This window comes from Pyxicephalus adspersus, chromosome Z, assembly GCF_032062135.1.
Source record: "Pyxicephalus adspersus chromosome Z, UCB_Pads_2.0, whole genome shotgun sequence".
Lineage (NCBI taxonomy): Eukaryota > Metazoa > Chordata > Amphibia > Anura > Pyxicephalidae > Pyxicephalus > Pyxicephalus adspersus.
In genome coordinates, this window is record NC_092871.1 from 21,336,664 (window position 1) to 21,363,267 (window position 26,604).

Genomic DNA, 26,604 nt, shown 5'->3' on the forward strand with positions numbered 1-26,604 from the left:
AGTTGACCCGTGCCTATTTAGATATTCATGACATGCTTAGTTCAAATTGCCTGGGTTTGTGACCAGTTCACTTTAACCAGGAATAATTTATCGTTTCATCATTCGTTAGGTGTTATGTTTATGCAGGATGTTAGAGATTCTCTCCAGGTGGGGGCTGAGTGGCTGGCTCAGCATAAACCTCCATCAGCCCCCATCTCCCAGAGGTATTTATAATCTCCCAGATTATCCCTTACTGAATTAACATCTCATCCCACTGACCTGATCAAAAATAGAAGCTTGCCAACTTTCACTCACATACCTACTGGGTAAAGATATGTCTTCACCACACATGAACACATGTAACGCAGACTCTCAGCCATTAATGATGGACCCTGCTTGGAGATCTGCTCAGGTCTGCTGCTCCAACTTGGTAGCTTCATTTTCTTTATGGTTTGGCTGGCCTTTTACTCAGTTAACCAACAGGATGGCACCAATTTCAGATCTGTTCATTGATCTGTGATGGACATAAAAATTGTGGACTGACTGGGATCTCACAATTTGGCCTCTTTCAGGAAGCATAACATACCAGCTTTACCTCCATTCCTACTGCAACTGCAATCATTGGATCTGCACACTACCAGATTCCAACGTTATCCAGCAGAATCCAGACTGAACATGTAAGTCCACAATATTGTAAGCAATTTGTTAATTTCTGATCTCTGACACAAACTTGACTACATATAAACCCACCTCTTTAAACTTTATCCATCATGCTCTTCTTTTTTTTTTTTTTTTTTTTACAAATTTGCTTTACCGTCCATTCCCCTACCTATTGTATGCTATCCACCACCGCCTTTAAACTTTAATTTCCATTGGATAGGATCTTCTCCTGGTCATTGTTTGTACTTGTTATGTATGCAGGTTTACGTATTACGATTTACCTTTCATTTCTTTTTCATTTAAGGTGTATAGGAGAGGTTTAGAATAATGACACTACTGAGTTTAACAAGTTATTTCTTTTATTCTAAGGTTGTTTAATATTTAGAGTTTTGTAAAGTTGTGGCAAATGGGGGGTCCCATGCCTAAATGTTTCTCGCTAAAAGATGTCCCAATATAAATCTCAGAAACATATATCAAATAACTCCATTGTTATCCAATGTCTATGGACAAACTAATCCACTGTTGGACATTGAACATTATGGCAAATTACATAGTAGGTCAGGTTGACAAAAGACATAGGTCCATCAAGTTCAACCACTAGGTTGACTTGTCTGTTTATAATATTAATATTCTTATTTTAATATTAATATTCTCTAAATAGAACCTGATGATGTGATATCATGCAATCCATTCACGTACACTATTCAATCTGCTTTTTGATACACATATAACATTCATTTTTTGAGATTTTATACACATTACAACTTATGACATTTCTGTAGGTTTGAAACCTGTCTTTGTTTAAAAATTTAAAGCCACAATTTCTGTTTAAGTAACTTTTTAAAATGGAACAGATCTTTCCTTGCTCTTCGAGTCAAGTTGAAGTTATGTTCCTATATTTATTACCTTACCTGTGTGTGTGTGTGTGTGTGTGTATGTATATATATATATATATATATATATATATATAATCAGTGTTAGAATTCCAGTTACATTCAAGCTATCCTTTACCAAAATCCACATTCTTTACCTGTAATAACAGCCTTTAGCCACCAGATGGAACCATTGGGTTGCATGTAGCAATAGCTATATAGTATATATATATATATATATATATATATATATATATATATATATATATATATATATATATATATATATATATATATATATAGTATGCTTTCTTTTTGAGATTTTCCACAGATTTACATGAACAGTTAAATGTATAGTTTCGAATTTACAAATTACTTTTTGCATGTGGTATGCTGTGTCACATTATGACATGATTTTTATTTCCCTGTAGAACCTTGTTAAACCAAGGGCTAGATCTTCATTTTTGGATTTTACTACTGCCTAAAAATTCATTTATAGATTCGCTTTTACTATCTGTAGTGCTTTTCAATCAGGTCTGAAGATCACAAAGTAAAAGCAAGATCCAGGACACAATGTTCTTTGGGGAATCTTTTATAGTAAAGGGACACCAAACCATAACATATCACTTTTTCAGGGTGATAGATGGGGCTATTTCTTCAGCTTTCCTCCATGAGCTTCTATTACATGCCCTCTTGTTATGGTACCAATACTCAGTACAATACAAATTGTCACAATCTTTTATGTCAAGTCAGAAGCAGTAAAGAAAGTACATCTACTATGTTAAAAAAAGGTGATTGTAGCAAACAAGTGTTGGTCTTATAATAATATTTTTGTGACCATAGGCTCCAATGGTGTAAAAAAGATTTCCTATGTATATTGGTTTCTAATCAATTGTACCTAAAAAAGATACTTCTGAAGGATGCAGAGGTTACATGAGCTTCCTATAGTAATTGACAACAGTTTAGACAGAGAGAGCAAATGGGTAACCAAAATGAGATAAAAAGATCAAACAATTGGAATGCTAGCTGCAAAAAAATTCCCATGGTATTGTGCATGTTAAATGGTTATTTTGTAATACTCAATATTGAAAATTTACTCACAGGAGAAGACCAAACAATTGGCAGCCACAGGCAGGGATACAAATACTATATAACCAAATTTTTAATTTAAAAGCTTAAAGTACACCTTCCTTCCTCCACCCTTATAAATAAATGGATACCCAGGTAAGCAAGTTCTGTAAGTGCCCTGGCTAAAATATACTCGGATCTTATAGGTGGGTCAGGAGGTAAATATTTATATCATAATCAGCATAGCATAACTAGAATCATAATGTTCTGATAGGATGAGTAAACCAACATCTGAGCATAATTATATCTCTATGTGAAATATAATAGGCAACTGGGAACAAGGCCACAATGAATCAATAGTAGGCAGCATAGGAAGTCAGTCAGCTGAACTCCATTACAAGGTGGAAGTGTCAACCATGTGAAGGTAGAGAGGTGCTATGAAAAACTATATAAATAAAAAAAAAAAAAAGGAAAAAAGTTTCATTTGAATTTCGGCAAAAAAAACTCATTTTGCCCATTTAACTGATTTAAACTTCAAACAATCTGATTCAAGTAATTTATTTAACCAATAGTGTTAAAACTTTACTGTCTCAGCCTTTGTTTTACATGGGGGAACCCTTGAAATAACTTTCAGGTCTTTGGGAACCCTTCCTATGATTTTTAAAACCACAGCTCACAGTACATGTAGTATGAAGTATGTAACTTATCAATTAAACTGACCTGGGAGGTCCAAATTGCTCATTGCTCGAGCAACCCCCAGCAACCTCTGGAGGAACCCTAGTTGGGAAACACTGCTCTGTATCATCCATGGTCCTGAGGTCCTTACACAATTATTTATTTTTATTATGAGAGTAGATTACTTATCATTTGCAGTCCAAATAAATTACAGGGAGATATTCATTAAATGGTATGTAAATTAGATTACACAGGGTCAAACAGTAGTGATTGTTTTTTTCTTTTTGTTTTATACAGTTGTCTAAAGGAGATTAGATGTTTTGGGCAATTTTATTTTTATTTCTTTAAAAAATATATTTATATTTTGTTTTTGGATAATCATTTTTTATGATCCTAACTTCCTAATTCAAAAGAAACTATTCTACTGATTGTGCAAAGCAGTAGCTTTTTTTCCCCCATTCGGGCTATGTCTATGGACTCTATTTATAAACTATTCACTTTTCAATTTGCTTACAAAATTAATTTCTTTCCTATTGTGTTCGCTTTTGACGATTGGTCACTAGGAGGCAGAACAAGTCATTGTTTTATTAGGGGACCTGTAGAAAGATATGACCATCCAATTCACCACCAGTGAATTTCAGAGGAATTGACTGAGGAATAATTTATAAGCAGAGCCCTTTATATTTAATAATATGGTTCTATACAGAGGAGAAATAATGTCAGCTATCACTCGTTCAGCTGTGTGGAAAATCCTAACTTCAGTTACTGAGCTCTGTAATGAACATCTACTGACTGGTAAAAGTTAATAGCATATACCAGTGTTTCCCAACCTTTCTTAGTCGCGGCACATATTTTACAATTAGAAAAATCCCACGGAACACCACCAAAAAGTCAGACATGTAAATTAGCTACCTGCTGCCATCTAGTGGAAGAGTTTTTTTTGGTTCTGCCTATCACTATACATCGCTGGTATAGACCAGTGTTTCCCAACCTTTCCTAAATCGTGGCATATATTTTACATTAGAAAAATCGCACGGAACCACGGAACACCACTAAACAAAAATGTCACAGATTAATTAGCTACCTGCTGCCATCTAGTGGAAGAGTACTTCTTTGTTCTGCCTATCACTATACATTGCTGGTATAGCCAAATGAGACAAATTATTTGCAGTAAATAAATAATTTTCACACCAATTAACCAACATTGGATAATTTCTTACGGTACACCTGAAGATCGCTCATGGCGATCTTCATGGAGTCTGCTTATAGTTGTGGTGCCGTTTTTCTTCAAAAGAACCTTGTTACTTTCTGGATTGTGCTGTAAGCTGCTGCAGCCCTATGACGCTGTATGCACAAAATGCTTCCCATATTCTTGTATTCTCTTGAATGGGGGTGGTTGTGACTGTGGTTGAACCTGCAGCAGAATGCTGTGGACAACCACAAGTCTGAAATAGACTTCTTGCCTAGTTTCAAATGTTTCTTTTCAACTCTGTTTTGTTTTTCATAGTAAAGTCAGCACATTGCACACATAGAAGAACGATGGTAGAAAAAGAATAAGCGATCTCACGTCTTTTATATTTCTTTTTTTGGGGTTTTCCATCGCCTTGTTTATAGAGTATATACAATTTTTTAACGTATCTGTGAAATTCATTTCATTTTTCCATCCTGACAGTCACCTGGAGAGAAAAGCCGATCATTTGTCACTGACCCTAATCTAACAGATTAAACTATCTGTGGACTGATAAATCCCCAGAGGTCAGGTGTGGGTGAAATAGACCCCAATCCCTCCACTAGTTATTAATCTCACGAATAGGGGGCCAGGTATATGGCATGATGGAGTCACTTTCCCCAAAATAGACACCTCTACATATAGGTGATAATTATTATTATTAGTACGTATTAAACAGGATTTAAATAGCCCCAAAAATATTTTGCAGTGCTGTACATTAAATAGGGTTGCAAATGACAGACCGATACAGACAGTGACACAGGAGGAGGAGAGGACTATGCCCCGAAGTGCTTACAATCTAATCATTTGATGCCCCAACCTGTCCAGGCACATTTATGCCATTGCTGGAATTCTTATGAAAATGCTAGTTACCTGGCTGTCTAAAGTTTATACCAATACATTGATAACTCAGAAAAAGCAGACAACAAATGAAAATCAAGGAATAAAACTTCAGCTATAAACTGGTACTAAGTCAGTAATAATCCAAATGATAGTCAAATATCAATGATCATGATGATTTTCCCAAAGCTGAACTCCAGGCACAGGATTATGTATGTGGTTTGGTGTTCATTACTACATCACTATAAAAATTTAAATGCCGTATTAATAAATTAATTCAGTGATATTTCACTTTATCAGTATCTGAATATGACTTGGCAGGTTGGAGGCAACCTGGGTTCAGGGATTTATTTATTAATTGATTATTATTAGTATGATGCTGGCAATGGACGGCTCTGATAAGTATCTGAAAGTGAGTATTGTAAGTATAGTATGAGCAAAAAGCTGTTTTTTTTTTTTTTTTGGTAATTTTAAAGGACTAATTATTTTAAATGTAAATGGAATTTCCCGAACCTTTTGTATATGAGGTTTCCTAGATTTTACCTCCATGTAAGCCATTACAGTCTCCATGCATGCACCACCCATAGTATATAACAGCAAGGAAAGGGTGATCCCCTTATAATAGTTGCAGCATCAAGGTGAAAAATCTGAGACAAGAAGTTTGTGTGTAAGCCATTCTGTTTTTTCCATCATGGAATAGATTTAACACTTTAGGCCTGTCTTCTGAAAGCTCTCCAAGACAAGAGAAGATAGACTATCATGGGATAACCTGAGTGATCCAGCAAATCTCGAATACATTTCTGTAAATCCTTTGCTATTATTAAGCTAATGATTTCAATTCTGGACCCGATCCATTTCAGGTTTGTTGGATCACCCAGGTTTTGCCATGATAATCTATTTTCTCCAGTCTTGGAGAGTTTTTATAATATAGGCCTTTGTGTTACCAAAATGCAGCAAATGGCTCTTATTGCAGTACAGGCTCTTGCATGGTCTGGTCCTCTCTAAAGCTGCGGATAATGGTGTTGCACTGCAAATTCCATATAATGCTTACAATTTCTTAAAGTGGTATTTTATGAAGCAAATGATGAGGCCAAAGGAAAAAGCTGGCAGTCTTAGGAATCCATTCTCTTTTCTTCATAGATAAGGTAACAAACATGCTGCATCATGTATTTGCCCATTATAGTGCAACTTTTTCAGCACGACTGGGCATTACTTACGCCATTCATCCTTATCTGTGCAAACTGTATCTGTGACAACCAAATATTAAGAAGCGGTTTCGGATCAGTTGCTATAGGTTATGACACTTCTCCAATAACTGTCTGCCGTATTCAATTAGAACCATAGTAAATTGAAAATAAATCTGCTGGAGACTTTCCATGTGTTTTTCTGACTAAGTGCCTTTAAATTATGTAATAAACAATCCATCACAGAGCCCACACATGGGGGATGGATCCGACCTGTTAATTTGCACACTATAATTATGATTACTGTTAAACTGCCTAATATTTCCCTACAGACCAATGTGTGTGCATCTCCAATTATGTGTCCAGTCTCCCCCTTACAGCTGACTCTATGCAAATCCCTGGAAGGAGGGAGGGGGTGAGAGTGGTCCAGCTCTCATCTCACTGTGCAGGAGACTCATCACTGCTTGGGGTCTTGTCTGCCCAGGAAGGATTCCGCATCTCCCCTCCACATGGATTACTTAGAATTAGCTTGGCTCGACATGCCAGTCGCCCAGACAGAGAAGCACCCATCTCCTTCGTAAGTATCTGGGCCCATTGCTATGTCACCTCCTCCACTGGGAGGCTATGCTGGGGATTCACAACTCCTTTTCTCTGTGCAGTTTGATTTTTTGATAATGATGCTTCAAGTTACCTCATCTGAAATAGTTTATTTCTTTGTAATAATTCCTGATTTATAAGACTTTACAGATGGCCAAAAAAAGTGATTAGCAGTTAGATAAAGTGTTTTCCTTTCTCGGCTTTCTGCAAATGAGTTTGACAGAGAAAGTTGGATTCTGGCTGGTTGTTGCACTTTTTACCTTGCTCTTTACTATCGCCAATTCTTGGCACTTGGAATGGGTGACATTTCTGGGGCCAAGAGTCTATTACTGGTGTCTGGATATTACTTAAAGGTATTGCTGTTTTAGGCATGCAGGTCGTCACTTAATGCTTTTTTTGAGTTAGGGGCATTGCTTAATCTTTGGGGCTGGGGACAGGACATTTTTGGGGCTAAAAATCTATTACTGGTGTCTGGATATCGGTTCAAAGCATTGCCGAAATCAGGAATGCATGGCATTGCGGACTGCCTTTCTGTAGACAGGAATGCAGGACATCACTTTGCATTTTCGTGGAGTTAGGAATGCAGGGCATCGCTTAATTTTTGGGGCTGGGGGCATTTTTGTGGCTAAGAGTCTATTACTTATGTCCGGATATCACTATAAGGCATTGCTGAAATCAGGAATGCATGGCATTGTGGACTTTCTGGGGACAGGAACGCAGGACATCGCTCGGTGTATTGCTGGAGTCAGGAATGCAGGCCATCTCATTACATACTCAAATGCAGGGCATCACTCTGTGCATTACTAAAGTTAGGAAATATAAATATGACAAAAATCCATTATAAATATGAGGATTGCTCTGTACATTCATGTAAAATATATCATATTACTTGCAATTATATTTTATAAAAATATATATTCTGATAAAACACATTTAAAACTGGTGCATCAGTAACAAAACATTTACCTAACATTATGCTGCAAGTTGCTGTGACAAATGTATTTCCACGTTCGCTGTACAAGTACAGAAGAGAAATGGCTCTATGTAAATATTAAAAATATTACAAAATCCATACAATAAAAACAAGAGGGGGGTCCTGATTTAGATATTTTGGTATGTAAAGAAGTATAAACATTAAGTTATTTCAAAGCAAATTTGTTAACCTTAATGAAAGCAAAAATGAAAAAGAACAAGTATTTTATTCAAACCTGTTTCTTCCTATGTTGTTTAAAATTCTGACCAGCCAGGAAAATGAAAATTATATGCAGTTACTATTGGTTACATTTGATGACACTACTAGTGACACCATCTGATACAAGGACAAGGTAACAATTGTTAGGATACTAGAAGCCTAGTCTTTAATTTGTATAGAAAAGCAAATAACATCTCTAATGTTCTTCATGTGGTAATTGGCATCTGAATCTGCTTTCAGTACTGTTCTCTGTGTATGGAATTTCTGAGTTTAGTTAACAAATACATAGATATATACTGAGAATATGTGAAGAAGGACTATTTTCTAAATACTCTCCACACAAGGTATGAAGCAGCCAACTTCAGAGTGTAATCCACTCACAAAATTTTGCAAAATAAACTCTAAGCGTTCTAATTGGCTTGATGGTTTTCTGGATTTATGTGACATAGAGATCTTACATACCTATCCTTATATGAGGCCTCATTTATCATTTATTGCAAGGGTAGTGTTCTTCGCAACTGCTGATCTTCTCCGGTGTACTTGAATTTACACTGAATTGTAAATTCCTTTGTATATTTAGTATATGAATCATGACACCTAGTATGCAGTAATGTCATCTCATTTGGTGACTGTTATCACCAAAGTGAATTAAATTCCTGGAAAATAGTTCCAAATACTTTTAAATTTTCATTCTTTTGATTCTATGGGGCTTCTTTTTTATTCTCACATTTGGTCTCTGAATGGTTGTATAAACACAGCACCAGTGGTGGTACATCTGGGGCAAAGACAGCAATAATAAGCCGGCAGGGTTTCTAGCCTTTCCCTTATTGTAGTAGAAAAAAATATATATTTTTTTCATAATTTTAAATTTATCTACTGTCACAGGACAAGAAGTGAGGGGAAATCTTAACGGATCCTTGGATAGCACTAAAAGACGGACACTTAATCCAAAACTAAAATAAAATTTGTAGTTAGACATTAAATGTCAGTGAATTTAAACACCTATATGTAAAAACCACCATACTGAAAACATTGTGTTTTTTTAATGAATGGTTTTTGGAGAAAAAATTCGCCTGAAACAAACTTTCGATTGTTGGCTATGATTTGCCGGTCTACAATTTCTAATAGACCCATTCACAATGTCACCTCGGCATCTCCTTCTGTAACACCATAAAAGATATATAACTGAAGTCATAAGCCTAAATTTTATGATATATAGAATATCGTAAATAAAATATACCAAATATAGGAAAATGATTAACTAATAAAAATTAACAGCACAAAACCTAAAATGACAAAGAGCAGTGGCCCATATATACCAAATTCAGATTACTGAAGCAAGATCTATGAAAGAACAATTCTGGTTGGTGGTTTTGTTTTACTTTGTCTGCCTTGGTCAAATATTTATCTAAAGACTTCATAGTCTACGTATTTGATCAGGTTATTTCTGTGAAATGGTGCATAAGAGTCTAATTTGGGTTATATGACCAAATGTCGATCATCAGTTATATCAGCATATAAATAATCATAAGAGTTCTATCTCCAGAAATGATAGTTTAGCCCTTATCTCACCCTTTTTATTTATCCATCCGAGTATGACTGGTAACCTGTAAGTAGAGGTCTTCTCAGGGTAAAGTGACTGTGACTCTTTAGGAATACCTTGTTCTTTAAACATAGGACTTGGCATTCATATTTGCAGAACACTGCTGTGTACATACAGTATTATCATTATCACAGTCTGTTTTAGAAACTCAGGAACCTTTTTAACAGTTTTGATGTTTATATTTCCATTCTATAAAATATTTTCATAGTCAACTGGTAAAAGTCACCAAAATTATATTAGATTTTGTTTGATAATCAAGAAAAATGTTATCGTATTGCTTGCGTTCCCCTTTTTTCTCCAAGCTTTAGTAAAGATGATAGTTAGAGTCCAAAGAGCTGACAAAGACAACATAAACATCAAATAAACATTCAGTCTATTTGAAGGTGGAATCCGGTAGTTATCAGCTACTACAGTGTGCATCACTTTAATAAATTGACCCATAGGTGTTGGTTGGCACCTAAGAGGTAGATGGAGCAGTTGTAATTAGGATGGGAATAAATAGCATTGAGCTGATGGAAAGTCCCCTCAGATTTCAGTTTTTGGTCTCTAATGGCAAGATTGAGGAGCTGGCTGTTTAGATAAACAAAATGGGGTCTGTGATGTTCTGAGAGATGAGGAGGTTCCTGTCCCTACCTCCCCGATTCTCTAGAGGGTGTCATACAAATGGACAGAATCCATGTTAAGCATCTCTTTCAAAGGCCATCGAGCGGTATTGATCAGGATGTCAAGTAAAGAAGGCAAGAGACAGGTTCTCCTTTCATGTCAGTTCTTATAATAGGCTCTGACTCTTCTGTCCCTCCTATCAGTGTCATCTCTCCCTCCCTTGCCATGCAATGGCTCATCAGGGTGGGCCTGCTAGTCACAAACAATCAGGAGGTGCTGTGAGGTCCCAGGTATTCTTTTTTAGGTTAATTGTATCTTCCTATGGCAGTGTAAAGAGCAGTGGTGATGTATTTTGTGTGTGTTTTATATATTAAATATATATATTATATACACATACATACACACACACTCAGGGCCAGCCTAAAGCATAATAATAAATGTAAAAGATCTCTCATTGGTTAATTTAGAAGAATGTTTCCTCATAAACAATTGGGTCTACTTAAAAAGCAGTGAATCTGACATTCACTTCTCTCTCTGGTGGAGAATCAGTTACTGCCATTAAAACACATGGACCTGCAAGATTCTCCACCAGAGAATGTTTCAGTGAATGCCAGATTTGCTGCTTTTTATAGACTCGCATTGTGTGGCTATACCACTGACAGACTGGGATATTACTAGGTCATTATGACATTGCAGTATATGGTGGGGTTGCATTAAAACAGCCACTCATAAAGTAATATGATTTGGATATGCATTGTAAAAAAATGTTTACTCTGGATGAAATCTTGCCAGTGATGTTTTAAAGAACATAAAGAGTTTATTTTTATGTTTCCTGCTCCCTGTTCTACATTGCTATACGAAAAATATTTTACTTTCCCATGCTTTAGCTATTGGTCCCTGAGCCTACTAAGACTCTGAAAGCAAGAATTGGGCTGAGTGAGAAATAAAGTGAGAGTCCATTCTCTATGGAGCCCCAAATCACACTTATTTGGAACAGACAATATTATGATCCCATTGAAAGTTCTAACCCTTCAAAGTTCAGCATGCTATGACTCCAAAAGTTGCTTGCTTGCCAAATTTTATGTGTATGATTAGATCCCTCATAGTCACTGCAAACTTCATGGTCTGAGCAAAAAGTAGAACCAACCAAATTCAATATTATTGAGTAGTAGAGAAACTGTTTTTTAAATTTTAGACAGGGATTTCTGCATCTCAAACTACATAACTTGGTGGTATAGATCTTTTCTGATAATTTTATTTCATTGTAGTTGTCTTGTTAAAGGGCAATGTGTGACATGTTGGTTTGTGATGGTGTTTCATGACACTCTTCTTCTTTGTTGTCTTCCAGGTTTCTTTGTGGGATATCACACAATCTGAACCTTCAAGTCAAAGCTGAGCCATCCAGCCCAACCCTACAGATGGACACTGGCGGGTACTTTAGCCCGAGTGGAATGTCAGACACCAGCAGCAGCTATGGGCTCTCTGTAGGTGGACAATCTCAGGGTTTGGACTCTCCGACTGCACTGCTTGGATTCCCAGATACCAATGAAAAGCTGTTTGCAGACAGTCCGCCCTCCATTGGGGAGGACTCGGGCATGCAGTGTGTCCTAAGGTCTGTCCCCAAACGACTGTGTTTGGTGTGTGGAGACACAGCATCCGGATATCATTATGGAGTGGCTTCCTGTGAGGCCTGCAAAGCATTCTTCAAACGCACAATACAAGGTAGGAATGCTTGTGCACCTTGCATTTCTGTGATATAACTTTTAAAGGGATTCCTGGCTACATTCATTTTTTTTTTTAATACAGGATTTAGCAACTTTTGTGAAATGGCCATGCTCTGGTGTTCCCTGCACCTTTCTCCTCTGATGTTCCCTTACAAAGAATGGCTGTTGAGTTTACATGAATGTGGTACAACATTAAAGGTAGCAAGAGGGGTTTGGGGTTATTGATGCTTCAACAAGGAGAGGTAGACCTCATAGCAAGGAAGTTTGGGTCAGTAGGTGGGAGGGTGGCAATGATGATAATTTTCCAGCCAGGTCATATGGCCTTATTTCCCAAAGCAATGAGATGCAGATGGTTGGTTTCCTGCCTCGGCATTTATACATTCTGGATATGTTAATAACCTCCATACTCCTGTAATTGAAAGCCTAACTGAATTCCAAATGCATCAAACTATAGGTATACAAAGTCTTACAGCTTGTCTTCCTAAAAATTCAGCCACAGCCACAGTATCCTACCAGCATACAACCGAATGACCCCCTAAGAAAAAGAGACCCGCAGATGTCTAACATACCTCCTGTTGAGTCAGAACCAAAGCTCTACAATCAATGGGAACCATAACCTTGATAAGGTTAAATATGAACAATAGGTCTGACTCATGGTGCCAGATTTATTAAAGCTCTCCAAGGCTGGAGTAGATACTTTCATCAGTGAACCCGGGTGATCCAGAAAACCTGGAATGTATTTGTTAGCATATGTTTTCAATCCTGGACCAGATCCATTCTACGTTTGCTAGATCAACCAGGTTCACTGATGAAAGTGTAAATTCTCCAGCCTTGGAGAGCCTCCCCAACAACAGCAAAGGACAGGCTTTTCTGCTCTGGCTCTGGCTGTTTTAGAAAAAAACAATTGTAAAAGCACCTCTTGTTTTTATGTGCTAGGAATATATTAAACTGTTTTAAGCACGAGGATTATTAGGCCATTTATACCAGGATGTCTTTTTATTTTCTGGGTTAAAAAATAGAAGTTCTTCCCCAAAGTTCAAACCACTATTATTTTGTTATCCCTGACTGTTTTTATCAGCCAAAATAATAATATTAAATTTATTAGGCCCCTTTAAAAGTTGATGCTGCATGATCCTACACTGGGTTACTCAGATGTACCCATTTATATCCAGAGTGTAACAAACATTAAAATTTTTACTGTGTTGTCCTGGATAGGGGGTTGACCAGTTAAACAGAACCTCTTCCTCCATTGCTATGGCTCCCTATGGGGGACAGTCTCAGATTTGAGCTTTCAGAGATTTGTCATGAATATTAATGGTGTATTGAGTAACATGGCAGCCTGTCTATAGCTGTAATTCTAAGTTGATCAGACTGCCATTTTGCCCTCCCTAGGTCCCAAACAGACACAATAATATTTGACAGCTCCCTGATGGACGAGGCCAGAGGTTATAACAACATAATTAAATCTTTATTGATTCATCTTCATAACTAAACAGGTGAAGAGAAATTACCTAATCACAGCAGTCCAAAAATTAACCCTCTGAAGATGTGAATACTTGAGCTATAATATGGGAGATGATTTGGCTATGTGGTTCAGGTATAGATTCCTTGTAGTGACAAATCACAGCATACAATTCAAGCTACCTATAGACCATTGCCAACATGTACATAGAGAGGGCTCAGAATAGAAGTTCCTGGTATAAGTGAATAGTAAGCGTCTTTGAAAATGCAATATCCCACTCTGAGCAATAAACTTTTACAGAAATATCTCCATACTTAAGAGTGTTGTTCCAGCAAGGTAAGATCAGTTCTCATATTCAAAGGAAATTATCCAAAGTGACCAATCAGATTCTAAATGATTGTAGTCTGATGATCTGATCAGGGGAATTCTCATTGATTTATATAGCTTACTACACTTTACCGCTGTTCATTGTTGGCTAGAAAGATTCAAGTGAAGTTGCCTCCTGTGGGTGGCACATACTGGTGGAATTACCTCTTAATTATATGTTCTTCCTGGACAGTGATACTTTCCCACTTTCCTACTTTCTCACTTTTTTTTCCACTCTCAGAAGGTTATGGATCTTTACATTGTGAGTGAGCCGAGGACTTAAATTGGTTGAATAATCTCATTGATCTGCGTGTGAAGGCTCAATATGGCCAGTGAAAGGGAAAAGGCAATAGTGTGTTTCCTGTTGCATCCTGTCCATTAGCCATTAACCCCTTAAATATTGTCTTCTGTTGTTGGTAATGGAATCCTGCTAATAGAGTGGTGATCAAACATTTCACATGAGAGTGATCTTGGGAGCTCAGTCATTCCTAAGGGGACTACAGACAGGATAATTAACCCAAAGACTGCAATCAAATGTGGACCATTTATGGCGTGTCATTTTATGTTGGTTATATATGGAATAAATGTTCTCTTCTTTCTAGGAACAAGATCCTGGGTGCACAGATCTTGTGCAAAACATGTTGCTGGTTTCACTTTTCTGAGCTTAAGACAAATACTAAAGAGCATGTAGCAACCAATCTGATCAATGTTCTAGTGATCTGATCCCAGTAAAGAGATCTGATTGGTCACTATTGGCTCTGTACTTGAGTCTGAGTATTTGCCAGCAGATCATGGGACTTTTGTAAATTCTATGGGAGTCTGAGTCTGTGACCAAAGGAAGCAGCAGCAAGCCTGCTGCTAGCATAATCCCCCGTAGCGGTTTTAGAAGGATGAACTTAATTATAATATACTGTCACTGCATAGCATAGTTTAATATTGGAATACTAGAGCCAAACATATATCCTATTGCAGACACCATACTGAATGATGAAAAGATAATGTGCACTGTCAGGCAACTAACTATATATATTAAAAGATCAGTAATACTAAAACTTATATTTCAGTAATTATGGTCTTTGTAAATATATAATTTCATTCTGGTGCTGATCTCAATGCTTTTTAAGCTGAATCTGCTTGCTATCAGTACAGTTTCCTGGTGCAGAATGCAGAATAAGTTTGTTAGATGTAGGGTTTAGTTTTGGAATTAGGTTATGTTAGTCTGGAGGGGTTAGGTAATTTAGTGATTAAATGATGTGGGGGAGGTAATACTTAAAGCACACCTATCACCAAAATTTTTACATCATATAAAAGGGTGGTTAACCCTTTAAAAAAATGGAAAAAAATGTTTTCAAATTTAAAGGGAGGACCCTTTTTAAAGTGGAAGACACATCACCGGATCTTGCACCTACATGGTGTGGGATTGGGTGATGTCACCAGAAGATGATGGCAGCGCCCAATGTCACTCCGTGCTTAGCAGATTGAAAGCGTGGGACAAATTGGACTAGGATCACAGAGGGATCAACAGCTTTTTAAAGGATAAAGGTTTTAGAACCCTAAAGTAAAATGTTGCCTAATTAAATGACAAACAAATGTAATCTAACCCGTGAACTCTAAATATGAACTGCAAGGCCCAAATGGTGCTCATGATCTACAGGATGTATACTGATACAAAAATAAGTATCTGGCAGATGATTGAACCATTTGTTCTCCATCCAGAACTGTGGTGTTAGTTATGTCTGGTCCGTCCGTTTTTGTTCAAAAATGTAATATCAATGAATATAATAAACAAGAGTCTATATACAAGTCTTATTTGATGTTTTCACTATATATGCAGTGATAAGTCTTGGTCCTGTTCATTCATTCATAACAATTTGTGGGTAACCCCTTCCTGCCATGCTGCAAATGAGGCCACTACCTCTAATTGAAGTATTGATGGTAGGCTGTGCCAAGTTTCCACAGGGCTGGATTCTGTTCCATCCCCACACAGGGACCTGGGGAGGCATCCGTCAGGCAAAAGAGAGCAGTCAATATTCATTAGTGTGTGTGAGATTTGAGTGGCAGTGCGGCCCTTTACATGCTAACACGCAGCCCCCCCAGGGGACATACTGCCGTTATACACCAGGCTCTGCCTCTACTCCACTTTCTCTCTATGTTTATTCTCATTTGTAATTAAATAAGCTGCAAATACCCCAAAGGTATGGGGGGAAGGTCTGAGAGGAAGGAGATGAACCAGAATATCAGGCTTACATCTGCCTGTCACCATTCAAGAGTATACTGAATGGACACATAAGATTTCATATGTATGTGTCAGTGCATAAGCAGACCAAACGCATTGGATGGCAGTTGTATGCATGTGCATTATTCAACTGCCATCAGGATTTTGTCCATTTACATGCATTGTTGGATTGCAATGTCTATAAGACTATTTGGTTATTTTTTTCACATAGGAAAAGTCTTGTACCTAATAATCCATACAAACACTTTAACTTTATTTTAAACCAGTCATTAAAATTTATTTTGATCTCAATTTCAAAAGTAACTTTAAATAAATGTCCTTGTTCACGGACATCTGTTTTTTTGTTGTTGCCGCTGTGTCACATACCCTTGCGAGATTGGAGGCGGACATACTTCTGCCATTTTCATCCTTAGGAAGCTCTCCCCAAGCAATGACATGCAGCAGGTACCACAGTTATGGATGGAGGACCGCTGGTTCAATTATCTGCCAGATAGGACATGACAAGAGGCTGCAGTACTAAGAAGTGACAAAGAAAAAAAAAGTGCAAGCAGTTTGCAAACTTCCCTCTCCTTTTTCTTGCATCTTATTATTTTCTCCTACAGATACCTTTTCAAATTTAGGTTCCATGCACACCTTCCCATCTTTTTGTGTTATATATGTGTTAATGTATACGCCAGTGGTGCCCAACAGGTGGACTGCGATCTACCGGTAGATTGCAAAAGCAACACGAGTAGATCACGGAGCCCTGCCTTTCAAAAGAAACTGTACCGCACAGCAGTTAAGTCCAAGTATTTATTGTTGGTAGATCATTTTTACTTCATTTTAAAAGTAGCTTGCAAGCCAAAAAAGTGTGGGCACCCCAGGTATAGGCCAATAATGCTACAGAACTAACAATAAGATATCAGAAATGCTATTTTTTTCAGAAACGGTGCACCACACCGCACTGTGGGGTGTTATGTTCTGTGCTGTACAGCAATGCACTTGGGGTGTTTAATATGTTGGATGATATTGACAGTAAATGGTACTGCATTGCACTACTGCACTTAAAGTGTGGCAATAAACTGTATAAACTTTGTATATTGAGTTTGATTGGATGCCTCCAAAGTCCTGAAAATATCTGCAGTTTGTATCTACTATATTCAATGTGTGGCAATAAAACATTCATTTTAATGGGTAGGTTCTCACAATGCACAATGTGTTAATGGGCCCCACAGGCTTTCAGATTGCATATGTTGTTTGTGCATATGAAGGTCTTACTTTGAGAACTTAGTACTGTCATGGCTACTGGGTGCTGTGGCATTCCTTATATAAATAATCCAGGAGATTTCAGCCACATTGGGTAAAAGTAATCATGCGTGTGGTCAACAGTAGGACAATATTGAGCTAAAAAAAAAAAATCAGCCAGGCTAATTTTTTACATGCTAACTGGAGTAAAAAGGGGGGAATTTAGAAGTTTATCTCAATAAAGTATTTAAAAAAACATTTTATGTATGTTTCTGCAATACATTTTTAAAAAAGCTGCAAGCATAAAAAATACCAGAAATCTGTTGAACCCCTATCTTCCTCCAATGGTGCCTGTTCTGCACTGAAATCCCAAAAAGTGTTGTCCCAGTCCTGGCTGAGTTTTCTTCTGCCAGACTGCAAAATACCTTACCCTTATGGTAGGGAGATGGGGAAACAAAGAGGTAGTCAAGAAAATTGGACAAGTATGTGAACACTTACAATGGGGACATGGAGATTAGTAAAACCAAACCGAGGTTCTGACTAATTCTCACTCTGTTAAATACTATATAAATCTTTGACTGTACAGGTAGGCCTTGGGTTACATATGGGATAGGGACTGTAGGTTTGTTCTTAAGTTGAATTTGTATGTAAGTCGGAACAGGTACATTATTTAAATAAATGTAATCAGGACAGATGTTTTTATTAACATATTATTAGGTAGCATGGTGTCAGTTACTGTATAAAGTCCTCACTGTAAGCTAATCACAAAGCAAAAAAAAAACTTTAAATATGGAGCCTAGACATTTATTAACTTCTGGAGCAAGCTGTGCTTTGATATGCAAAAAGAAACAACTGCATAGTTTCTCTTAGTCATTAAAGAGTTACAAAATGTTACAGATCATATCAGCTCAGCTCTTAAGATCACCCACAACCTCAGCTGTGTTTAGCAAAAGATTTCTTCTGCAAGTCATGCAAACCGCCCCCTTTAAGCCTCTGTCCTGCACACTAGCAAGCGGAGAATCCCCCGTTCGTATCTAGGAGTCTTCTGTCGGATGTTGGATATCCTTAACTCTGTTAAGACTTCCTGTAGTTCAAATTTAAAAACCTGACAATGGTCCTATTATTTAAAATTTCAATCATAGGCTTGTTGTGGTCACACAAGGCCTCCAGTTCCCTGTAGTATTCTCACAAGATCTACTTAGTATGAACTGGAAGTGATAATTTGGCAGTAATGTACTAAACACTTTCTCATTATAAATGTCCAATATTTCCAGGTTATCATATCATAGTGGATATGACCTTCAGTAATATTAATTTCCTTACTCATGTGATTAAAAAAAAAAACAAAATCTGCACCTTTTTCTTCTTCAGGTAACATAGAATACAGTTGTCCTGTGGTCAATGACTGCGAAATCACCAAGCGGCGGAGGAAGTCTTGTCAAGCCTGTCGCTTCCGCAAGTGCCTGAAAGTTGGGATGATGAAAGAAGGTAAGTGCAATAAAAGCCTTTGGTTCTCCATAAATAACAGATCTCACTTCATTATATATTCAGGCTTGAATTACAAAAATGGTGGCATCTCATTGGTTACTGCTGACAAACACCATTAGGCCCTTTAAATTTGATGCTAGTAACAAAGAATGCGGAAAAGCTTGTTCCTCTTCTCTGAAGGTCTCTAGAGTATTACCTTTGATCAAACACTTTAGAGCTGTATTGACTCTATCGATTACTGTAGTGGCAAAAGCTGATTTTGAGAAGTAGAAGGTTTATCAGTGAAAAGTGTTGGAACACCATTTGTGAAAAATTATACTTACTTTGCAGCCCCAGTGCAAAGATCCATATGCATTGAAGTCTTTCACATCTAATGACTTCAAATATGGAGCTGTACACTATAGAGAGCTATATTTGTATAAAGCTTACATATATATATGATAGTTAAAAATGTACTTAATTTACATAACTCATGGTAATGTCCTTCACAGTACAGGATACTGAACCGCAGGAGTATCCTACTAAGAACTCACAGGAAAAAAACGATTAAGAGCTGTTGGGCCTTCCCCCAACATCAACAATTCCTTATTATCTGAGGCTTGTCTACACTTAATCTACACAGCCTAAACTAGAAGATTACTTGGTTAGGTGTTCTTGTTGCATTTTTAGTTTGTTTTGGGGGAAAGTGCTGTAAGGTGGCAAAAAAACCCAAAAAACATGAAATTGATTTTGCTACAGAATTCATATTAGGAGCTGGTACCACCCATTAGCGTTTGACAAAAACTGAAATATCTGTTTAGAGGTGACCAAATACCATCATACACATAATAAACACCATGTTTATGGCACACTGGGTAAACCATACAACTGCAGATATGATAACCAGTGATAAAGGAATAGTTCAGTGTGGTAAGATCTATTTGAAATTAAAGATATAAAACTTTTGATCCTAGGGGTGAGGCTGGACCGGGTGCGTGGTGGAAGGCAGAAGTATAGACGCCCGGTGGAAGCTGAAGCTCCAGACCCCTGCAGCTTTCTCAACACCCATCATTCCCTATCCGGAAAGAAGAAAAGTAGGTATTAAGGAGCATTCAAGAGTAATAGAATATATGGGTCCATTCCTGGATAAGTGGGATGCTTCCATCTCAAGTGCTGTGGGCCTTTTATGAAGTGACGGGGAAATTGTTACACATTCACTTTCATACTGTTACATCTTTTGGAAAATACTGGGAGCTTTGGGGGTGCACAGTTTGCTTTTGCTCTAGGCCGGGGTCGGCAACCTGCGGCTCGCGAGCCACATGCGGCTCTTTGGATGTGAAGCAGCGGCTCTTTAGTTCAGTCCGTCGGAAGCTATTCTATCTCTCAGCCTGGCTTTTCACTGCACACCTCCCCCGTGACACGGGTCCTCACTGTCTTCAGTCCGTCGGAAGCTCTCGAGCGTCACGGGGGAGGGGTGCAGTGAAAAGCCAGGCTGAGAGATAGAATAGCTTCCGACCGACTGAACTAAAGAGCCGCTGCTTCACAAAAAGCCAGGCTGAGAGATAGATAGTGGCTGAGAGGTAGAATCGGTGCCTAAAGGTATCTATATTTCTGCAATAAGATACAAAAGTGGGCAGTTTAGCAACAATGCATGGAAAATCAAAATGTTTGTACCTGTTTCACCATTACAGAATTCTGAGGAAAATGAAATGTCATCTAATGTTATCCAAACTTTCTAAAACCATGCAAAGCCAACGCTCCCATTGAATTTGTTTGCTCAAATGTATGTTATTTTTTTTTTATTTTAAGTACAAGTTACACTGTTTAGTAAAGTTTAAATTTTCAACTTGAATAACCATGCAAAGCCATCGCTCCCATTGAATTTGTTTGCTCAATTGTTTGTTATTGAAGTACAAGTTAGTGTTGTAAGTAAATGTTTAATTGTTTTAATTTTTTACTTAATTAATAGGTAATTATCTAATAATGCCATATATATTTTCTAATTTGTTGTGAAAAACACTACTTATATATGAATAAATAGATATTTTTTCTTATGAATAAATAGATTAGTTTTTTTTATCAAAAAACTTTATTTATGCGAGTACTACCAGTATTTATTGTTGGCAAGAAAAAATTTTGTGGCTCTTTAAAAACTTTGAAATTTTGTAAATTGTAATTTTTGACTCTTCCGACTCAAAAGGTTGCAGACCCCTGCTCTAGGCTATGTTTTGCAAGTAGACTTATTGAGTATGGAGATTCAGCTCATTCAGAAACAGACTAGCTTTTACCCAGCTTTTACCCATTGGTCTTATCAAGAAGGGGGCTTCTTACATCCTTTTCTGGGAGCCCTCTCTATTTTGACTCCTCACTTTGATAGTCATTCTGTTCTTTCCGTGCAGACAGCTTTGTATTCCTGCTGCACACCTAGCTTGTGGGCCACCTCCTGCCCCTGAATCAGCATTCACTTTACTTTCCACTAACAGCACCATTGGTTATAGGAGACATACACTTTACTCTATGATGACAAACATTTACCAAAACTTTCTCTATGCAGAATACAACTGCAATCCAAAGCTTTGGCAAAAGATCTGTGGATTCCATCACCTTTTTTTTAATTAACAGTCCTTCTCTCTGACCTACAGCAAATAAAGTGGTGTCACATTTGGTTCTGGTTGAACCTGGAGAGATATTTGCCAGCCCTGACCTCAACCTTCCAGGCAGCGACCTGCGTACACTAACCACATTGTGTGAGCTAATCAATCGCGAGCTTCTCATAACCATTGGCTGGGCCAAGCATGTTCCAGGTAAGAGGCTCTAATGACATGGAAGCTTTATAGAATTATTAAATATTAATTCTTTGAATAATATCTTAGAGATGAAATGGAACCTATATTGTTTCTGTTTTTTTATTATTGCAATCAGTTAAATAAAGCAATGTAATCAATGTATAATAATTCATACTTTAATACCTACAGTGTGTAATATATATGTCTAAGCACATGAGAAATTTGATTACAAAAGTCAAATTCTAAATTTTGTATATCAGTCAAACCATTGTCTGATATGGTAAGGACAAGCAAAGGAAAGTATCACAATGACCACTTTATAAATAGATTCTGAAGTTCATTTTATTTCTTTGTTTAAAATTACAATTTAAAAATGTCCAGAGCTTTGTAAAACCTTAAAGGCTGGCTGCTTTGTGTCTTTAGGGTAAATTGAGTTTTGCTCCACTTTACCTTTCCCACATATGTTGGGTTAACAAGACATATTGTGGCGAATGATGGTTTCCCTCTAGGTCGGGTTCTGTGCTATCATCCTGCAGAATCTATTGAGTGCTTCAGAAAAGGACACAGATTATCATCTCCCAGTTAATAGTATTCAGGGTCTCTTCAGCATGTGTGACATGGCAGAGCCCTTTCCTGTGATAGCAATCTCCAATATTTCCCAATTAAACTCAGCACTTGGTTTATAAAGAAACAATTGTATGGCGATGGTTTGAATGAGGCAAGTAATAGAGGTTGACACTACAAAGAGCAATTAATTGAAAAGCAGGGAAGAGTGTGACAGGCCAAGGGAGGTTCAGGCCGATATTCCCAGAACAACCCAACCTCATTGCATTAGAAGTTATTGGGGGAGATGGAATGTGATGCAGAACCCAGATTTCTGCCTTGTTAGGTAATAGGTATATCAAGGGCAGGCCTTTGTAAGCCTGGGTTTAAGGTTAGGGACACTAGTGGTGGCACAACAAACTATTCTTTATATACTGCTGGCTTTTTGCAACTGAACAAAACCTCACATGGTCTTTATCCACTAAACTGTCTATCATTGAGTTCAGTCTCGTGACAAGAATTGTACTCAGTAGTTTCATATCTATGAAGAGAAATCAAACTTAATCTGGATCAGAGAGGGGTGTTGTTATTGGGTTTGGGTATAAGGCAAATCAAAGCCAACAAGAATTTCTGACAAAGTTTTCCACATTAAATTAATAATTAGGTTTCATTCCACTTTAATGTATTTTCCTCTAATTTTCTTTTTTTTTAGGTTTCTCGATCCTTTCCTTGGTGGATCAAATGGCTCTTCTGCAGAGTGCTTGGATGGAAGTCCTGGTCCTGGGCATCGTCTATCGCTCTCTACGGATGGATGATGAGCTGGCAGTTGCAGATAACTTCTTGTTGAGTAGGGAAGAGTGCCGGAGCTCTGGTCTCTTGAACCTCCATTCTGTGCTTCTCCAACTGGTCAGGAAATATCGGAAGACAAAGTTAGACAAAGAAGAATTTGTCACACTGAAAGCCATGGCTCTTGCCAATTCAGGTATTGTAAATTGTTATGTTCTGTGCACTTTTTTTTGCATACTGTCCATCATTGTATAATGAAACTGTGTAAGAAACCCATCTTTTATGGAAATTTGGAGTAGAGATGCTCATTGCAAACCATAACACGCATACATGAGCACATTGTAAAGGTATAATTAATAAAAAAAAATCCCTTTTCTATTTAAAAATGGAAAGATCCCTTCATTCTGAAGTCTAAAAAATGATGGTTTAACCCTCACCTGTTAATGAAAAATCTACTTGTGATCAGTCTTAAGCAATCACAAGTTAACCTTTCACATTCCCTATTTAGGGCAAAATATTAGGTTACCCTGTTACCCACCTGCTCTGTTATATTTGCCATTTCCATGCTCTTCTGCACCCTTTTTGCAAGCCAGAACAGTATTTTCAGAGGTATAGGGTAGCACATCACCTTCTCTTTTTTTCTTCACTCATCATTACGTCAATAGGCCAAAATACTGTGTAATGTACTCCACCATTCCATATCCCCCTAGAATTGTGTGATACCTCCCCCACCTCCTAGATTGTAAGCTCCTTGAGGCAGGGTTCTCTTCTTATATTTCACTGTCTGTATCTTTCTGTCATTTGAAACTCCTATTTAATGTACAGCGTGGCGTTATGTGTTGGCGCTATATAAATCCTGTTTAATATTATTATTAATAATAATAGTAATGTACTCCCCAACGCAGACCAACTTCTAGCTTGCATCAGGCATTCTTCTGGCTGATGGAAAGGTTGGTTGGAAAGTGATGGAAAGATAAATTTCCGTAGCAGATTTAGGTTATCTAACAGAACCATCTACTTTTCCCAGAATAGGCAAAGGAACAGGTTCACTTCAAATTGGAAAAAGACAAAAGCTTTAGATGCACATATGGGATCTGACCACTCACCAATGTATTCTAGTTTTTACCTAGGCATTCATGACTTTGCACTGTACAGATAACCACAGAAGCTCTTATCTTGGTGGAACAATTGTAATCCAACTCATTCTTTCCAAAATCTTTCTATGGACGTCAGTCATTAGGACAGGACTGATCATTGATCATCTGATGGCTAATTATAGCCATCGGTATCACTCTTGACTTTATCTACCACTCTGGTCCTTTCTATATAGTCCTGATCTTGATATAAGATTTCAGCAACAGAATGATTTCACTGACAGCTGTCACTGGCTCCAACAAATAGACAGTTCTGCGTTATTGATGGCTGCCTCTTGGTGTCTGGTATGACCAATCAATAATGTCCTGAGGTGTTGTGTGTGTGTGTGTGTGGGATGGTTTGGAACAAAAGAAGGCGTTGATGGAGGAGTTATTTCCTCACCGAGAAAGCAATGGCTTTGAAGCCTCAAGCAATCCATGAACCAAATGGGTTTTTCTTAATTTAGATATGTGTCAACGCTTTATTTGGCTACCCCTACATTGCAGGGAACCTATTTCTTGTCCATTGACTTACAGAACAAATGTGATATCATGATCTAAAAATGATGGTATCTTTTATGGGAATTTTAAGAAACTACTACATGGCCCTGCTTATTCAGTAAAGATAGGCATGTCTATTTTTTTCCCTTCCCTCATGGCTGGGCTTTGATGGTACATATGACCTCGCACAGCAATCTGTATCATCATGTCACTGGGGCATTGAGAATAATTCATTTGGATGCTGGAGGACCATGGACCTCACACTTATAACACGCCCTTGAAAACTTTTGTCAGCATGTTAATTGCTAGATGCAGAAATGAGAGACGCTTCCCAACTTCAATGATGATGTGCTTTGCATGGCCAGTTTTCCTTAATTAATAAGACATAATTGATGAAATACCCTATACAGCTTGTCTAAATGCAAGATTGGTGGGGTAAAATGGGAAAATCTGGGAGAGATTTGTGGTTATGTTACAATAGACATCTGTGTTTGTCTTCCTGTAGAAGTGATTACGGCTTGTACAGCCACAAGACTGATCATCTCATTATTAAATAATCCATCACTTATATTGATCAGGGAATTTCTAATGGCTTACTCATTAAAGGCACACTCCAATCAAAACTGAAAATGGAAAAAAACAATGCTACACTTCAGACAAACAGCTTAATATATACAGGAGACCTGTTTTAGCTGACAATGGATTTGTATTTTCGGCCATCCAGCTCTGTTCTGTCTGTCATGGCAAGAAACCCTTATTTTTCATTGTTCAGAGCGCATTGGAACCATCAGGAAACTAGAATCGTTAGAAGATGATTTGTAGTGGCAGCCTCCTTACTTTTCAGTGCAGATTTCCCTTACAAAATTATTAGCGTTTCGCTGGGGAATTTGAAATGGAAGCCAGGGTTTTTTTTTTTATCAACCAGTATTTTAAAAATTAATTTATGACCCTTGCACCACCTCTTGTCTGTGAACAAAAAGTAATTTACTATAAATTTCCTATGAAAATAATTTTTATAAAAAAAGCTTTGTTTCGGTCTAAATCATTCTCTTTTTTCCAGAAGCCTTATATTGATTTTGCTTTTGTTGCACAGATTCCAGCAGCATAGAGAATGTGGAGGCTGTTCTGAACCTACAAGATCGTCTTCATGAGGCCCTTCAGGACTACGAAAGGGAGCACCATGCTGAGGACCCACACCGGTCTGGTAAACTTCTTATGACCTTGCCGCTGCTCCGCCAGACGGCAAACGAAGCTGTACGCACCTTCTGCCAGATAAGACTGGAGGGGAGAATTCCAATGCACAAACTTTTCCTGGAAATGTTGGAGGCCAAGATGTGACTCATGGAGTTTTAACTTCCATACAGGAACCACAAACCATAAATATCTGGGTTCTGTATGCACCAAGAATAAAAATGACCAGATGTCTCTCGGCATTCCCTAACTCTAAATAGACTTTCATGGCCACTGTGACTTTGTCTGAAGATGAACATTCAGCCATTGGTCTGAAGCTATCTGTTGGGCTGGTGCTAGAGCTGTGATCAACCATTTTGTATATGTTATGCTGTATGGACAACATAGTATACATACAAAGAAGCACACTGTAGATAAATATTTACTTCCAGGAAGTGAGAAGACTACATGCTCATCCCCCTGTATCCAAATGTAGATTAGTTTACAGATCTTAGTGTTGTGAGTCTTTGTTGAGAGGAAGCTAACCCATTAGGAATGGATTTCAGCTGCTGCCATAAACATGTAATGAAAGTTGTAAAAATGTGTATTGTATTGTGCGATCTCCATTGTGTAAGCAGACAATATTATTGTTTATAATATATATAAATATATAAATAATATATCCCTTGAAAAAAAAAAGCATAA

The 26,604-nt window shown here is 37.6% G+C and overlaps 1 protein-coding gene across 3 annotated transcripts; it reads left to right on the forward strand.

Annotated features, from left to right (window-relative positions):
* Nucleotides 1-259: 259 nt before the first annotated feature.
* On the forward strand, nucleotides 260-26,604 carry LOC140343203 (estrogen-related receptor gamma-like). Of its 3 annotated transcripts, none has more exons than XM_072429763.1 (7): nucleotides 260-672; nucleotides 11,850-12,223; nucleotides 18,885-19,001; nucleotides 19,955-20,074; nucleotides 21,623-21,784; nucleotides 23,022-23,291; nucleotides 25,823-26,604. In XM_072429763.1, exons 2-7 carry the CDS (start codon nucleotides 11,920-11,922, stop codon nucleotides 26,065-26,067), a joined length of 1,218 nt encoding a protein of 405 aa, XP_072285864.1. In that variant the 5' UTR covers nucleotides 260-672; nucleotides 11,850-11,919; the 3' UTR covers nucleotides 26,068-26,604. The 3 variants fall into 3 exon arrangements, with proteins under 3 accessions (XP_072285864.1, XP_072285863.1, XP_072285862.1); XM_072429762.1 differs by having other exon boundaries at nucleotides 261-656; XM_072429761.1 differs by lacking the exon at nucleotides 260-672 and adding an exon at nucleotides 6,938-7,083.